Below are 16,514 nucleotides of genomic sequence, written 5' to 3'. Positions count from 1 at the left end.
TGGATTGTATGATTATACAAGTCGTCAACATCATAAACATATAATCTCGGGTTAAATGGTCGACCAACTCCAGCGTTGATCAGCATTGACCAACAAAATATTCAAAACTAATTATTAGTATTAAAAAAATTAATGTTATTTGATATTGTAAAATACAAAAAAATATATTTATATCCAATATAAATATATTTTGTATATATATATAATGCATTAATTCATATAATATTTACTTTATTTTTTCAATTTCAAAACTAAACTAAGAGAATAAATATTTTTTTAAGATATGAACTATTCATAATAATAATAATAATAGTTAGTTTCTTAAGAAGTTAAATTTTTAATTGCTAAATATTTTTAATCAATAGTTAGTTTTTTCTTATATTATTCGTAAAAAACATTTACTTTGAATTTAAAAATTACCGTGCAAAATTTAGACTAAAAAGTTATATACTCAATTGTTTTTCATATTACTTTCTTATGAAACTTATATAGTCATGTGTATTTGGTTCTGTAATGATTTATTTTCTAATGAATAAAGAAGTTTATATATTTTAATTGATAATACAAAAAAAAGATTCTTTCACTCATATGTTTCTAATAAGATTTTTCTGGTTTTAATTTCAGTTTTTTTTTTGTTTTAAAAATTTTAATCATTTTTTTCATTTTTAGTTTAGTTTTGAAATTAAAAAAAGCTAAATATTTTAAGAATCAATGTATTAAATATATATGCAAAATATTTTTATAGTAGATGTAAAAATTGTTTTTTGATTATAGAATAACTAGTAAAACTAGATTTTTAATATTAAAAATAAAGTAAAAATTTATTTTTGAATATTTTTGTTGGTTAACACCGGTTGACGTTAGAGTTAATTGGTTATTTAACATGAAATTTTATATTTATAATGTTAACTATATAATATTATATACTTGGTTATGCAATCTATATACATCATTTAATTAAGTGTTATTTAGTTTAGTTGACATATATAGTTTGTACTGTATTATATTTTCCGTAAGTTTCAATCTTTTTTATTATAAATAGGTGAATATATGTGTATATAGAAAAAAGAGTATTAAAGACTTTTTGTTTCCCTTTGGAAAATAAAATAAAATAAAAATACGAGTCCATATTTGGTCTTGAACGAGACTTGCGTTCATTCCTAGGGGGATGAACCTCTTTGTTCACCTCCTTTTGCATTAACTAATAAAAATATGTCATGTCAAATCCTATTTAAATTACATAATAAATTGAAGCTATAATTATAATCCAAACCGATATATAATTTCGTTTAATTACAAAATCTAAACCCTAATTCTTCTTTGTAAATCCAAACCGCCATTTAAACTCATTTAGTCGTAAAAAAACTAAACCCTAATCGTATTTTCTAAACCCAAACCGACATTTAACCTTGTTTAATTGTTAAATCTAAACCTGTTAATAAATCTAAACCAATATTTAACCCGTTTAATCATAAAATCTAAACCTTAATCGTACTTTCTAAACCAAAACCGATATTTAATCTCGTTTAATCATAAAATCTAAACCCTAATCGTATTTTCTAAACCCAAATCAATATTTAACCTTGTTTAATTGTAAAATCTAAACCATGATTTTTTCAAATAAACTCAAATCGATATATAATTTTGTTTTTGAGGCAAATTAGATTTTATAATTAAATTAAACTTTTATTATTATTATTAGGTTTTAAATTTTAATGGGCTAAAACAGTGAATATAGAACCCAAGTATTTTTCTTTGGTCTTTGTCCATCTTTGGAAATTAATTTAGTCGTAGCGAACAAATCTATCCCACTCATTGGATTTCAATTTCATAAATTTTAGGTTGTAAAATTCGGGTTTGGAGAAAATTGGGGGTAAATCTAGGGTTCTGGGAAAATTAGGGTTCTGGGAAAATTAGGGTTCATCCATGCTGTCGAGTTTTAGGGTCAAGTAAATGACGGATCCATTAGGATCCGTTTTATATCTTATGCTCTCTCGTCTCAATATATATATTTAAAAATCTCAGCCTTTGGGCTTCGTTAGTGTTGGTTTGCTTTCAGAATTTAACTTAGTTACGGTAAAAGCAATGCTTAGCGTTATACGAGTGCATCTACCGTCGGAGATTCCTATTGTTGGCTGCGAACTTACACCTTACGTACTTCTCCGGCGGCCTGATAAGACCCCCTCCACCGATGATGTGCCTGAGTCAGCCCCGCTTGAAGGTCACTTCTTAAAGTACAGATGGTAAGTCATGCCTGTGGCTTCCTTTTACTCTTAAATCTGCTCCCTTTTACTAGCTTTTGCTCGAGTTTGTTATGGACGACTTTTTTTTACCGAAAGTTTGAGACTTTTCTGTGAATTCCCGGGTATGATTTGTTTAAGTGTTTCTTAGTCAGTTCAAGTCTTTGTTCGTTTGCAAATTTGAGTGTGAAAAATGATTTCTTTAATTGTAAAGTAGGGTTTATAAGTCTCCAGTCTTGTCTTTTGGTTCTGTATTAAAAGATGCATCATCTGTTGCAGGTTTCGAGTACAGAGTGATAAGAAAGTTGCGATTTGTAGTGTGCATCCATCCGAGACGGCAACATTGCAGTGTCTGGGATGTCTAAAGTCTAAAGTTCCTGTTGCCAAAAGCTACCATTGCTCTACTAAGTGCTTTTCGGATGCGTGGCAACATCACCGTGTGTTGCATGAGCGTGCTGCCAGTGCTGCTACAGAAGGAAATGATGAAGAAGAGTTGCCCCGTTTGAATAGCTCAGGGTCTGGATCTGGTGTTCTCAGCACCAGTGTTAGTTTAACGAATGGGTCATCATCAGTTTATCCTTCAGCCATAACTCAAAAGACCGGCGCCGGAGGAGAAACACTTGTTGAGGTTGGACGCTCTAAGACATACACACCAATGGCTGATGATATTTGCCATGTTTTGAAGTTTGAATGTGTAGTAGTCAATGCAGAGACAAAACAGAATGTGGGCCTTTCTTGTACCATATTGACTTCCCGTGTTATCCCAGCTCCATCACCTTCTCCGCGTAGGCTGATCTCTATTAGTGGAACTGATGTTACTGGGCACCTGGATTCTAATGGGCGGCCTTTGTCTATGGGAACATTCACTGTGCTGTCCTACAATATATTGTCTGATACATATGCTAGCAGCGACATATACAGTTACTGCCCCACATGGGCTCTCGCTTGGACATACCGTAGACAGAATTTGTTACGGGAAATTGTCAAGTACCGTGCAGATATAGTTTGTCTACAAGAGGTATGTTAAATATTTATGGCACAAGTTGTACTGACTTGGAAACGTTTCAATTGCTAGTTAATGGATAAATACCTCTCCAATATTTTCGTTTTTCATCTTGCAGGTACAGAATGATCATTTTGAGGAGTTTTTTCTTCCTGAGCTGGATAAACACGGATACCAAGGTCTTTTTAAGAGGAAAACAAATGAGGTTTGCTTCAACGCATCCCCTTGATCTTCCATTACCTTTTCGTGGTCACTTATCTGCAAGATGTACCAACCAGAAAATATTGATTCACTGGATAATTTTAGGTTTTCATCGGTAATACAAACACAATTGATGGGTGCGCTACTTTCTTCAGAAGAGACAGGTTCTCACATGTAAAAAAATATGAGGTATGTCTTAGTTTTCTCCTGTTACCTATCTAATTAGGCCCATTTGCTAAATCATTGGGCTGCTCATCCAGGTTGAGTTCAACAAGGCTGCACAGTCTTTGACTGAGGCTATTATCCCTGTTTCCCAGAAGAAAAATGCTTTGAATCGGTTGGTCAAGGTACTCTGAGATGCTCTATAGTATGATTTCTGTTTTCCGCACATTCTTGGTGATATTTTTTCATGTAAAACTGATTTAGAGTCTTTCTTTTTAGGATAATGTTGCTTTAATAGTTGTACTGGAAGCAAAATTCGGTAGCCAGGCTGCTGACAATCCTGGGAAGCGCCAGCTACTTTGTGTGGTAAGTTGTCCATCTTTTCAATATTGTTCTTTATTGTCAGAGATGATGCTAGAGTTGAAGTTATGTGTTTCCACTTCCTCTTCTCCTTTAAAGGTCTCGAGGTGATCATGTTTTCTCTCTTTTCATGTATTTGATGGGTGCAGGCTAACACGCATGTAAACGTTCCTCATGAATTGAAAGATGTAAAGCTGTGGCAGGTTGGTCTTTATTTCTCATTGTAAAAGAACTCTCAGATTTCGGATTCTTACATCACTATTGATCCATAATGATTCTTGCCCAAATAGGTTCACACATTATTGAAGGGACTGGAGAAAATAGCTGCCAGTGCAGATATTCCAATGCTTGTGTGTGGAGATTTCAACACAGTACCTGCGAGGTCTGGCTGGTTTTCCTATTTGTTATGCCCAAGTAGCAATTGTCAAACTCTATATTAAATTATGATTGTGGTTTCTACCTGAATTAACTTGGAGTTCCTTCTTAATATTTTCAGTGCTCCTCATACACTTCTTGCTGTGGGAAAGGTCGATCCATTGCACCCAGATTTGATGGTTGATCCTCTTGGAATTTTACGTCCTCACAGCAAGCTTACTCATCAGCTGCCACTGGTAATTATCTTTCCCAAAAATGGAAAACAGATGCACAGAATCGTGAAAGGCAGACTTCAATTTTAATTAGAATGGCAACATATGCGTAGACATCATACCTTTGTGACCATTGCAGGTTAGTGCCTACTCACAATTTGCAAAAATGGGAGGCAACGTTATTACTGAGCAGCAACGTAGAAGACTGGATCCTGCATCAAGTGAACCGTTGTTTACCAACTGTACCAGGGACTTTATAGGCACACTTGATTACATATTTTACACAGGTTAACTTAAGTGCTTACTTTCAGGGGTTTTACGCGCCAGTGTTTGCTTTCATCTCAGATTTCTTTTTCATCTGGTAAGCAATTTGCTTTTTGTTTTGTTTCAGCGGACACGCTAACAGTGGAATCGTTGTTGGAACTGTTGGATGAAGAGTCCTTGAGGAAGGACACAGCTCTTCCATCTCCAGAATGGTCTTCTGATCACATTGCACTTTTGGCTGAATTTCGCTGCATGCCCAGGGCCAGACGAAACAATATTTTATAGAGATACTGCAGCTGTAATAACCCGATACCAAAGACTGGTTCCAATGGATATGGTTAAGCTACATGAAGTAGATAGCATGGCCATGTCCCTGGGGTTTCTCCCGCTGGGTTTTTCGCTTGCGTTCTACTCTGTATCACAGTTTTATTTACTGCTTGGTTCGCTTGGCTTTTCTTTCTATAGTTATTTCCTCTTTGCCAGAAAGTTTTGTCTTCACTGGCTTGTGATTGTAACAATGTAAACAATTAGATTCTTCAAGAAAATAGTGACTTCACCTTTTCCATATTAAAATCTGTGTCTTCTATGGTTGCAATCCTCCTTACACTCTTAACCCTACAGCTTAACCATCAATTTTCTAGTCTCTTCACTTGTAGATATCTTGCAGATACTGTGAAAACGAACTGTGAACAACTTGATATATTTTATATGTACCCCTCCAATAACTGAAGATGATCCAAATTCCAAAACTCAAATTTCAATTCAGAAATTAGACATGTTAACCAGTACTCATTATATAATCCTTTTAAATCAAGTTTCTTGCAGACTTAGAACTCTCGAGTATCCCTATAACTAGAGAGGGAAACATATGTGAACAAGAAACAAGTCTTATAAAAAGCCACATTAAGTTCTTACTCTGCTGCATTAACTGATGGCTAGATTCATGGCTTACAATCAAAATCCACAAATGTTGGCTCTATGCATAACAGTAGCAGTAATGTTCCTTGGTGTGAGATCAGAATTGAGTCAGGATATAAAGGGATGTCAGGATGCGATGTCTGATCTCTACTCTTGTCTTCCTTTTGTCACTAACAAAGCTAAAGCACCAGACTCAACATGTTGCAGCACACTCAAGGTAAAAATAGACAAAGGGCAGACCAGGAAATGTCTATGTACTCTAGTCAAAGACAGGGATGATCCTGGTTTGGGGTTCAAAGTTGATGCCAACCGTGCAATGAGCCTCCCTTCCGCTTGTCATGTCCCTGCAAACATCTCTCAATGCCCAGGTGAGAGATTTCATATCTTCTACAATATTGGCTTGAAAAAGTATTGCATGGTCACAAACTAGATTGTTCTCATTGTTTCATTTTGTTTGGAACAAGATCTTCTACATCTGCTTCCAGATTCACCAGCCTCTCAAATATTTAAGCAATTCACTGAATCTTCTTCTCAGACTGTTGGACATAAAGGTACTAATAACAATTCTTACAGTTTTTGATTCTATTCGTGCAAACATTAATTTTCCGTTTTTCTCGGAACTAAAAGAAAACGAATAAAAATATTGCAGCGGTCTCCACAAGCTCAAGCATCAAAGGAAGAGACAACAAGCAATTTGGTTTAATGATGGCTGGTGCTCTCTCAATATGGTATATAATGTAAAATCCTCTGTGATCTAAAGTTGATGAACACAATAACCAAAATCATTATACGAGTCATATCTACTAGCTGAAGCAGATGTATCATGGCTTATTAATAAGAACTTATTGAGAAACTCTTAAGCATCATAGAATGCGATTAGAAGAACTCTTTGAAGCATATCATATACAAAAACAGCTATTTAGTTTCATGGAAACGCATTGAAAGAAAGAAAAAGAAAGCTTAAAATAACACTTGACAAACATGGACATGATCACCAATTAAAAATCTGCTACAGATTACTCACTCACTCTCCTCAATGAATCTGATGACTCCTTTAGCCACTAAGTCATCAATCTGGGCCTGAAAAAGCTTCTTTTGACGAACATTTTCCTTTTCTAGTTGATGTAATACGCCGAATGCGACTGGTAAACCTATCACCGATACTCGAGTCCAAACATCTATTGCACCAAACCATTTCGCAAACCTTGCTACTGCACCCGCCATGACTGGATCTGGGGATCATAAGATTTTAAAAAATCAAATTACCAACAAGAAGAAACTCTAAACCTCTGATCCGCAGATCTAGTTTCTACTAAACATAATCCTCATGAAGATCAAACAAAATTCACAATTCGAGACCGAATCTGTAATCTATTGACGCAGATCTTGAAACAAGCAAAGCTAAATTCAACTTAAAACATCAAAAGAAGTTCTCGATGGCGAATCGAAACAAGAAAAAGAAGAAATAGAGCATGACAAAGGTGCGGAGACATGCGCAAACGAAATTACCATAGAAGAAAGAAGAAGATGATGGAGAAAATCGAGTAATGAACAGTACCTCGTGAATCGTGATGTGAATAAAAGCTTCGAAACTTGGATTTTGTTGAGAGAGAGATGATCCAGAGATGAAGAAATTGAGCGCCAAGAAGAAGAAGAAATGTCCGGTTCAAGGGGGGTATATATAAATACTACAACACATAACCGGTAACAACAAAAAAAAAGATATTTTTGGTGGCCAAATATTTATCTGCTGTGCATTGGCGTATTTTGTTACTGTGTACTAAGGCATCCAATACGTGACACGCGTAGTAGTAGCACTGTATAGGTAAATTATGATTGGACTTATCCTATTTGCTTCTCATTTTTTTTGCCTATTTATTATTGCTCAAAAAATAAATTTTCTATTAGGCTTGGAAACTCATACAAAATACATGGAAATAAAATTTTGAGACTTTAATTTATATGAGCAAATTTATAACTGAAGGATAGACATTTGTTGAGAGTCCTCTAATTTATATGAGCAAATTTCAGCTGTGTACTTTGAAGCATGTCAAACGAGGGAACATCTGAAGCAACTCTTCACGGCTTCGTCTCTGCACAAATTTACCATGTGTTTAACAATAGTTAAGAGGAAAGTGTTGGTCTCGAGTGTCTCCCACTACATAGAAACTTGAATATTGGAGAGGAAACAAACTAGAAAATTGAATTTTCGTATATAGAAAAGGTCACCTTGATGCCGGTGCAGCCATTGACATCAAGAGTGGTGAGTGTAGTCGAGCATGTCTGCGAAAGGGTCTCCAGACATCTGTCAGTCACCCCAACTATCCCAAACAAGCTGGAGTTTTATGTTTTCATTGAACGGTGTCAGCAAAAAGATTCATTGACAAAACCAAGCAAATAGTTCTAGAAATGGATCAAGTACCTGAGAAATTCGAGGGAGGTACAACTATTAGCAATGGTATTCACACCTGCATCTGTGATACGCACACACCTGCCATGTTTAAGAAGCAATTGCGTTAAAGCATTTAGATATGAAGACACAGCTTCTTGCTCATTTTCTTTATAATTAGTGGAGGACTTATCTTACCATGTCAAGTTGAGAGACTCTAACTTGTTGCATTTAGCTATATGACCAATCCCCTCGTCAGATATATTCTAACAGACAAAATTGCACTATCAGTTGCAGGTGTATATCAAAGATAAGAAAAGCATAATCAAAGTATTTAGTCTGTGCTATGGATTTGCTACCAATCAATTCTTTAATTATACTCTACAAAGTAGTAAGAGATATCCAAGATCTCAAATAAAACTCATCCATCCACAAAGGAGAAAGACAATGCAACTAAATGAATTGGGTTCACCAACTCCTACCTGAGCGCCACATATATCTAAGAACCTTAGGTCAGCTAAAAGTGATATCTTCATGTAGGCTTTGTCTGTGAAGCTGAAAGAAATTGCAATATCATTTCCAGAACTTAGAACAGCTAGTTTTACAATATAGCCAGAAACAAAAAGATCTATGTTGCTTATCTACCCTGAAAGAGCATAGAGATTTAAGGTCTGGAGAGAGAAACATTTTTGTAGCACTTGAAGTAATCCATCATCTGTAATCTTAACACACCTAGCAGCATCGTGAACAAAAAAAATAAACACCAAAAGTATTCAATAAAAATGTATGGAAAACTGAAATCATGCTTTCATCTTTATGAACAATCAAAAAACGAAGAATGATATTATCCAACAATGTTGTGGATTATCTATCACTTTGAAATAACCACAGAGACTTTAACATATTTAACTTACCTAGTGATATTCAGTGACTCTAAGTCTGGATAACTTTCAGCTACTAGTTGCATACTTTTGTCCGTTAGGCTCTGCATCAATTGGTGCACATTCAAATCAAAATTCGCATCCATTACAAACAGAGAACATAGAAGAGAAAGGGTGTCCATGTGTGTTAAACATTGCCATAATTATCGCCACCCATCAGGAGTAAGACTCCAAAAATGTAGATTAAGATACCTTGCAGCCACTTAAGTTCAAATCAGTGATATGTCTGCAATTCTTCACTAGATTTCTAATGCCAGCATCGGTCACCCTGTGAAATAAACCAAAGCATTAGGCTCGTCTGAGGAGATAAAATCAAGAAGTGTGATACAAATGAGTAAGACAGAATCTCACCTTACGTTCCAGTAGATAGAGAAAACTTTTAACTTTGGACATATGCTAGTTATAGCTTCGATTCCATTGTCTGATATCTTTTGGCACACGTTCAGATTCAACCATTCTAGACTCAAAAGAGCATCCGGGCACTAAAATGTTCATAAATCAGCCAGTACATTATTGTAAGAAATCGATCCACAAAGTCAAACAAAGTCAAATATTCTTGAATTCGACGAATATTCAGAAAACATAAAAGCCATATGTAATTACTAATAACTGGTAGAATCTACAAAACATTTACCTCGGTTTTCACAAGTTTAAGATGACTGTCCACAACACCCTGGGCAAATTCAAGATTGATATGCTTCACTTGTCGATATCTTGGCTACACGATTTGAAAGCATGATGAGTGACTTCTGCTCAAACTTTCCAAACACTCACAACAAGTTGAATTCAAGCACAGTCCAGTATCAAAGTATCAAACTTTTTTATATTGTAAACTAACCAAGGACAGAGCAGCTAAAAGCCGATCCCCTGCATTGGTCATCTCGCGCAAATTGATGGTCTGAAAGGGAACAATCAACACTTTGAATCAGATAAGTATAATTTTTTTGAAAACTTGGAAAGACTTAAAAGAAGTCAAAGTTTAGTTACCAGCCAGATTGAAGGATAGGAGATGAGGGTGCGATAAAGCCATGGGCTAACCAGAAGTAGAGAAATTAGATCTGTCTGAGGCAATCTCGTACTCACTAATCTCATAACGCTTGTTACTATCTCTCTCCTCCACGTCTCTTCTTCCTCTTCTGTCACTTTCTTCGCTTCCATAGTTTTCAATCCAAGCTTTTCCAATTTCCTCTACCAATCAGCCTCAGGACTAGAGTCTAGGTCTCTAGGAGCTCGAAATATCAAAAGCGTGAACCTTTAAACGAGCCTAGTCTTCCCGAGTCGCACGAATCGAGTCTAGACGCGTTGGAACTTATTTTTGCAAATTTGGCTGTGTACCGCAGATAAAAAGAAGTTCCAAGTTTTTAGGTTCTGTCTGCAAAAACATATCGCGAACCAACTTAAAAGGCTTACTTTGACTGTAGCCTGTGGGCCTAGAGTTAGAAGTCGAAAAATCTCGCTTTTAGATTCGTTCAGGCATTTCGTCGAGCACCTTCTCTGCATTACTCTCCCCTACTTCTCTCTATTCATTCTTTCAATGATAAGTCCTAACTAAACTCCGAGAGAACACTAAACCCTAAACCCATTTTGCACTCTCAATTACAGATCATCCACATTTCGCGCTTTCGTCAAATCTCTTTAGATGTTCGTCAAATCACAAAGCTTTCTCTTTTCGGTGAGTAAGCTGTTTCACCAGCATCAACAATGGCGAGGAATGGGTGCAATGACAAAGGTGAGACTGAAGTGGGTGAAGAACAAGAACCTGGATCACGTCATTGATACTGAGACCGATCTCAAAGCAGCTTGTATCCTCAAAGACGCCATAAAGCGATCTCCCACTGGTTTCCTCACCGCAAAATCCGTCGCCGATTGGCAAAAACTCCTTGGTCTCACCGTCCCTGTTCTCCGCTTCTTGCGCAGGTATCACAATCAGAGAAAATTTCAATTGTTACTGGAACAAACGGTTTAGAAAGAAATCAATTTTGTAAGAATGGTAATGAAAGTCTTGACATTTTTGCAGGTATCCGACTCTGTTTCACGAATTTCCTCATGCTCGTTACGCAAGCTTACCATGTTTCAAGCTAACGGACACAGCACTAATGCTTGACTCACAAGAAGAGATTATTCATCAAAGCCACGAGGCTGATACAGTGGAGAGACTCTGTAGAGTTCTGATGATGATGAGATCAAAAACTGTCTCTCTTAGATCACTACATTCTCTCAAATTCGATCTCGGTTTACCCGATAACTACGAAAAGACGCTAGTCATGAAATACCCTGATCATTTCTGCTTCGTCAAGGCTTCTAATGGTAACCCGTGTTTAAAGCTTGTAAAATGGCGTGATGAGTTCGCATTCTCGGCGCTGCAGAAGCGAAACGAGGACAATGATGTTTCCGGGGAGGAGTCTAGATACCGCGAGTTCAAGAGAGGTCAGTCTACGTTGACTTTTCCTATGAGTTTCCCTAGAGGATATGGAGCACAGAAGAAGGTCAAAGCATGGATGGATGAGTTTCAAAAACTTCCCTACATATCTCCTTACGATGACCCGAGTAACATTGATCCGGAAAGCGATCTCATGGAGAAACGAGCTGTGGCTGTTTTGCACGAGCTCTTGAGCTTGACTATCCACAAGAAAACCAAGAGGAACTACTTGAGAAGCATGAGAGCGGAGCTCAACATTCCGCACAAGTTCACTCGTCTATTCACGCGATACCCCGGCATTTTCTACCTCTCATTGAAGTGTAAGACAACAACTGTGATCCTCAAAGAAGGGTATCGCCGAGGAAAACTAGTGGATCCGCATCCTCTCACTCGTCTTCGAGATAAGTTTTATCATGTGATGAGAACAGGGTTTCTTTATCGGGCGAGAGGGCTAGGCATGGTCTCTAAAGAGGAACTTTTGCTTGATAGGCCAGAGGATGACCTTGAGGAAGAAGGCTCTGAAGAAGAAGAGATTGTGGAAGGAAGTGAGCTTGAAGAAGATTCTGAAGCTGAATAGCAATAGTTGTTGAATCTAATTGTTGTATGTTAATTCACACAGAGCAACAATTTATGTACCTGCATTTTATCTTTTTGAAGTAACGGAACGGAGTTTAAACAATGTAAGCACAAAGTCCTTAAAATGATATAAAGAGAGATTGTATTTCACCAAGAAAGATTGTCAACAACAAAGGGAAACAAAAAGACAAATTGGATTTCAAACTAACAAATGAAATTGTTAGAAGAAACCAAGAACAAGATCAAAATCGGAAAAACTACTGTCTATCTTTTAGGACAAATCCTAAAAATAGCCTGAAAAAACAGAGAGATCCACCTAATAGCAAGATTAGTTAAATCCATCTCTTGAATGAGAGATCTCAAAGGTGGGGGCAAATACACGTGCTCTCTTGGGAATGTAGAAGAGAAGAAATAAATAGTCAGGTTAAAAAGAGGAAAAATTGGGGAGCCTAATTGGCTAATCCCAAGCACTGGTCACTCCAGCACCATACCCACCGCTTGGAGCACCACCGTATCCACCACCACCATAGCCTCCTCCGCCATAGTAATCACTGCCGCCTCCTCCGCCGCCGCCGCCTCCTCCTCTACTGTAAGAGCCTTCCCTTCTGAAGTCACGGCCACCAAACCGACCACCAGACCGTTTCTTACCACCACCAAATGAAGCACGTGAAGCATATCGTGTGAGCCACTCGGGGACCTCTTGATTGGCTTCTTGCATTAGCTCAGCAAGCGACCTAGCCAGTTGTGCATTGTTCTCGTTGAAGAAGGCAGTTGCTATTCCAGATTTGCCTGCACGTCCTGTTCGTCCGATACGGTGGACATAGTCATCAATGTCATTTGGTAGATCGAAGTTTACAACATGAGCCACGTGGGGAATGTCAAGACCACGTGCTGCCACGTCTGTTGCAACCAAAATAGGTGTCCTCCCAGTTTTGAAGGACCTCAGTGCCACTTCTCTTTCCTTTGAATTCATAACAACATAAAGAAGTCAATCAGATTGAGTCAACAGAGAACAACTTACTGATGATGATCTTTAAAGAGTTCATTTCAGTAATATCATCGAGGTTGTTTCTATAGTTTGGTTTTAGCTTTAGTGTGCACAATTATCCAAATTTCAACTTAACTCAATCAACGAACCTGTTGTGTTCTATCGCCATGAATGGAGGTTGCTGGAAACTCATTCATGCACAGCCAATTTTCCAAAGTATCAGCTCCCCTCTTTGTCTCCACAAAAACTAATGTCAATGATTGCTGTGTATAAAAAGTGAAGAAAGGCAGAATTAGTCAGAGCTTCAGTGATAATAAATCTTGGATAAGTGAACAGATGGTAAATAATGCATTACCTTGTCTTGGGTCTCTCTTTGCGCGTGAAGCAGGTCCATGAGATGGCTTCTCTTGTCAGACTCTTGGACAAACTCAACCCTTTGGGTAATTAAATCAGTGCTTGAACCAACTCTTCCCACAGCCAAAAATATATAGTTTGACATGAAATCAGCTGCAAGTCTCTGCACAGGAAACAAATACGGTAATATTAAAAGAAACGTTAAGAACCAATCATTCTTGTGCGTGCTGAATATTATGCAGCTGTTCTCACATAAGAAATATAACACTCTAAAGACTAAATCATCAAAGATTCACCTCATGATCTGGGAAGGAACAGAGTTACAGACATAAATCCAAGAACACTGTTATCCTGTTCTTTGTTACCATGCTACTTCACTAGAATAGAATTTAAGAGCAAGAAAAAGGTGTTTCATGGACAAGTAAACCAACCTGAATCTGACTTGGAAATGTAGCACTGAACAGCATTGTCTGTCTCACCCCACGTGGAGGCATGTCCATCTGCTCAACAATCTTTCTAATCTGTGGCTCAAAACCCATGTCCAGCATCCTGTCTGCCTCATCTAGAGCTAAAAACCTAATCATCTGCATTGAGACTCTAGCTCTTTCAAGCAAATCATTTAACCGGCCAGGAGTTGCCACAAGGATATCACATCCCCTCTCGAGTTCCCTGAGCTGAATAAACAATAAAATATGTGGTCAACAAATCGATGCTTGAAAACTGTTTGACTAACTAACACCTGTAACAAGGATTAAAAATTCCAATGCTTCTGCATGTTATGTAAAGATGATACAAGCGATACGACAATGTTAACTAGCATATGAAAAAATTTGTAATACAAGATTTGATTTTCGCCAACATTATGCATTGCTGACTTCAAAATCAGAACATATGTTGACAAAGGAGACTGGCATTGGGAAGGAAAGAGCTAGCAGAACTCAAATCAGTAAGCGAAAGCTGCTACTCACATAAAACAAAAAACAGTGCTAGAATCATGTAGCAAAATCCAAACTCCAATGACAAGCTAAAAACCAATAAACAAAAAAGTGTATGATAATTACCTGCTGGTGAATGGGTGTTCCTCCATAAGCAACAACAACCTTCACACCAGTTTGGTAGGAGAATTTTTTGGCTTCATCATGTATCTGCAAGAAAATCACAGAATGAGAAATGTGTATATTATATACACGTACATTTTTTCTTTCTGAAGAAACTCTATTCTTGTTGGTGTGTATATTACCTGGCATGCCAATTCCCTTGTTGGTGAGAGGATGACTGCAAAAGGGTAAACCGCCCGTGAACCACGGGGTCTTTCTACATGCTGATCTTTCATGATTCCACTAATTATTGGAAAGCAAAAAGCAGCAGTCTTCCCAGACCCAGTCTGGGCACAGGCCATCAAATCTCTCTCTGCAAGCAGTATTGGAATAGCATGACGCTGTACCGGTGTTGGCCTCACATACTTGCACCTCCGGATGTTCAGATTTAATGCATCCCCAAGATCTATGTCAGCAAATGTGTTAACAGGAGGGGGCACGTCTCCCCCACTGGTCTCAACTGGAATATCTTCATAGGCATCAAAATTAATGCCAGTATTCTCCTGCTCTGTAAAGACCGGTTCTAACTCAGCATCATCTCCAAATGGGTTTACTTCACGTTCCCTACGGTCCCACCCTCCACTTCTGTTGTTCCAGCCACCACCACCACCACCTCCTCCTCCAGCACCATAACCATAGCCAGTGCGCCCTCCATCATTCCTATAGCCACCGCCGCTGGCACCACCACCCCCACTGCTAGGAGGAGCCCAACGAGACCCAGCTGGTTGACCACCATACCCTGCATGATCATTTTGTGGCAAAGGAGCAGCAACAGGCTCTGATGGCCTGTTCCGTAGGTGTGGGGGAACATAAGGAGGCTTTGACTGAGAAACGGCCTTCTCTGAATCAGCCACATCTGCCCATGATGCACTCATGATTGAAATTTGTAACGTCCTAAATCTAGAAAAAGTTGCAACTTCCCAGCAGAAAACTTATCAATAAACAATAACTTTATCTTCTTATCCACGAAAAATAGAGAACCTGGCAAATACCAAATAGGTCAATAGTTAGCACAAACGCAATCATAGAAATCACAATAGCAGCTGTGTAATGTAAAAATCGAACTCCATAAGCAGGAAACCCCCAAAATCCGAAATCAAATCTACCAAGACGAAGAGAAACAAAGAGAACCCAGCCAGGGAACGCCAAGCGAAGCAAGCAAATTAGAATCGTATCACGCAAACAGAAGAAGAAAGGAGTATCACCTCAAACGAAATAAACCAATTAAGGAACCCTAGCTAGTTGATACAGCTCGAAATCGAGAGATAAACGTAGGCGGAAACAAAAAACGAGAGGATATAGAGAAAGAACCTCAAAAATCGGTGAGAGAGAATCGAATCGGTATCCAAAAAAACGAAGAAAATCAACGGTAGTCGTTCACCCAACGGAAAAGCAAGCTCGGGGGAGAGAAAAACCCTAAATTCGATGTTTACCTTCTGGATCGGACACAACGCGATAAAATAGACATGTTATTAATCTTCAAAATGACCTTAAGCCAAAAATATGGTATGATAATGAGATTAGCTTGTTTTATATTTTAAGAATTGATTTAAAATCTAATTATATACACTCATAAGAGTTTGAGAAAAACATATATACAATAATTATTGGGGAAACAAATTTACACTTAAATCTTTAGAACTTTAAAATTGTTTATTCTGAATTTAATTGTATCTAACTTAAAAACGATTCAACTTATATGTAAAAAAAAGTTCAAACCATATTTATTTCCAAAAATAGAGTAATCTAAATCTTTCATGAACCTATATTTTGAATATTATTTTTATGTTCGGACTCTCATGAATTGTCAATAATTAGAGATTTCTTCTTTTTTTTTTGGTTAAATTTATTTTTCATGAAGGAGCAAATCAATTTGTATTTTACATTCATCGTTCATAAATTTTAGTATGCATCATTAGAGAGAATAAAAATATATATGTCACATAAATTTTGGTCAAAATTTTATGTTGTAACCATTCAAATTTTAATTAAAATGATGTTTTGGCTAAATCAAA

General features: G+C 37.4%; 6 protein-coding genes and 1 long non-coding RNA gene across 10 annotated transcripts; 4 read left to right on the top strand and 3 right to left on the bottom strand.

Moving 5' to 3' along the window:
• The first annotated feature begins 1,781 nt into the window (after nucleotides 1–1,781).
• On the top strand, nucleotides 1,782–5,417 carry AT3G58560 (DNAse I-like superfamily protein). Its single transcript, NM_115718.4, has 11 exons — nucleotides 1,782–2,243; nucleotides 2,520–3,258; nucleotides 3,362–3,448; nucleotides 3,550–3,633; nucleotides 3,705–3,791; nucleotides 3,886–3,972; nucleotides 4,116–4,169; nucleotides 4,257–4,348; nucleotides 4,463–4,577; nucleotides 4,693–4,840; nucleotides 4,945–5,417. The coding sequence occupies exons 1-11, from the start codon at nucleotides 2,086–2,088 to the stop codon at nucleotides 5,100–5,102; spliced, it is 1,809 nt and encodes a 602-aa protein (NP_191415.2). The 5' UTR covers nucleotides 1,782–2,085; the 3' UTR covers nucleotides 5,103–5,417.
• A 217-nt stretch (nucleotides 5,418–5,634) lies between these two features.
• Nucleotides 5,635–6,618, top strand: AT3G58550 (Bifunctional inhibitor/lipid-transfer protein/seed storage 2S albumin superfamily protein). Its single transcript, NM_115717.3, has 3 exons — nucleotides 5,635–6,103; nucleotides 6,200–6,286; nucleotides 6,385–6,618. Exons 1-3 carry the CDS (start codon nucleotides 5,749–5,751, stop codon nucleotides 6,474–6,476), a joined length of 534 nt encoding a protein of 177 aa, NP_191414.1. The 5' UTR covers nucleotides 5,635–5,748; the 3' UTR covers nucleotides 6,477–6,618.
• On the bottom strand, nucleotides 6,592–7,421 carry AT3G58540 (uncharacterized protein). The gene is made up of 2 exons (NM_115716.3): nucleotides 7,294–7,421; nucleotides 6,592–6,967 (listed from the first exon to the last, which is right to left on the bottom strand). Exon 2 carries the CDS (start codon nucleotides 6,957–6,959, stop codon nucleotides 6,756–6,758), a length of 204 nt encoding a protein of 67 aa, NP_567070.1. The 5' UTR covers nucleotides 6,960–6,967; nucleotides 7,294–7,421; the 3' UTR covers nucleotides 6,592–6,755.
• On the top strand, nucleotides 6,701–6,971 carry AT3G09135. The gene has a single exon (NR_141511.1). It is a non-coding gene; the product is annotated as an other RNA (long non-coding RNA).
• Nucleotides 7,422–7,613: 192 nt separating the features above from the next.
• AT3G58530 (RNI-like superfamily protein) lies at nucleotides 7,614–10,435 on the bottom strand. Its single transcript, NM_115715.2, has 12 exons — nucleotides 10,053–10,435; nucleotides 9,904–9,963; nucleotides 9,700–9,783; nucleotides 9,417–9,547; nucleotides 9,258–9,333; nucleotides 9,039–9,109; nucleotides 8,770–8,856; nucleotides 8,607–8,679; nucleotides 8,323–8,390; nucleotides 8,158–8,226; nucleotides 7,965–8,070; nucleotides 7,614–7,828 (listed from the first exon to the last, which is right to left on the bottom strand). Exons 1-12 carry the CDS (start codon nucleotides 10,221–10,223, stop codon nucleotides 7,763–7,765), a joined length of 1,062 nt encoding a protein of 353 aa, NP_567069.1. The 5' UTR covers nucleotides 10,224–10,435; the 3' UTR covers nucleotides 7,614–7,762.
• Nucleotides 10,434–12,212, top strand: AT3G58520 (Ubiquitin carboxyl-terminal hydrolase family protein). 2 transcript variants are annotated; one of them, NM_001161210.1, is made up of 3 exons: nucleotides 10,496–10,903; nucleotides 10,983–11,025; nucleotides 11,083–12,212. In NM_001161210.1, the coding sequence occupies exons 1-3, from the start codon at nucleotides 10,705–10,707 to the stop codon at nucleotides 12,059–12,061; spliced, it is 1,221 nt and encodes a 406-aa protein (NP_001154682.1). In that variant the 5' UTR covers nucleotides 10,496–10,704; the 3' UTR covers nucleotides 12,062–12,212. The 2 variants fall into 2 exon arrangements, with proteins under 2 accessions (NP_567068.1, NP_001154682.1); NM_115714.4 differs by lacking the exon at nucleotides 10,983–11,025 and having other exon boundaries at nucleotides 10,434–10,982.
• On the bottom strand, nucleotides 12,187–16,004 carry AT3G58510 (DEA(D/H)-box RNA helicase family protein). 3 transcript variants are annotated; one of them, NM_115713.2, is made up of 7 exons: nucleotides 15,933–16,004; nucleotides 14,643–15,480; nucleotides 14,464–14,547; nucleotides 13,834–14,076; nucleotides 13,404–13,565; nucleotides 13,198–13,311; nucleotides 12,187–13,021 (listed from the first exon to the last, which is right to left on the bottom strand). In NM_115713.2, exons 2-7 carry the CDS (start codon nucleotides 15,372–15,374, stop codon nucleotides 12,518–12,520), a joined length of 1,839 nt encoding a protein of 612 aa, NP_567067.1. In that variant the 5' UTR covers nucleotides 15,375–15,480; nucleotides 15,933–16,004; the 3' UTR covers nucleotides 12,187–12,517. The 3 variants fall into 3 exon arrangements, with proteins under 3 accessions (NP_567067.1, NP_001030884.1, NP_974455.1); NM_001035807.1 differs by having other exon boundaries at nucleotides 15,811–15,972; NM_202726.2 differs by having other exon boundaries at nucleotides 15,705–15,937.
• Between the last annotated feature and the right edge of the window lie 510 nt (nucleotides 16,005–16,514).

The sequence above is a fragment of the Arabidopsis thaliana genome, chromosome 3 (assembly GCF_000001735.4).
Source record: "Arabidopsis thaliana chromosome 3, partial sequence".
Taxonomy (NCBI): domain Eukaryota; kingdom Viridiplantae; phylum Streptophyta; class Magnoliopsida; order Brassicales; family Brassicaceae; genus Arabidopsis; species Arabidopsis thaliana.
Note: the sequence above shows the minus strand (reverse complement) of the source record. Positions and strands in the feature narration are given on the sequence as shown.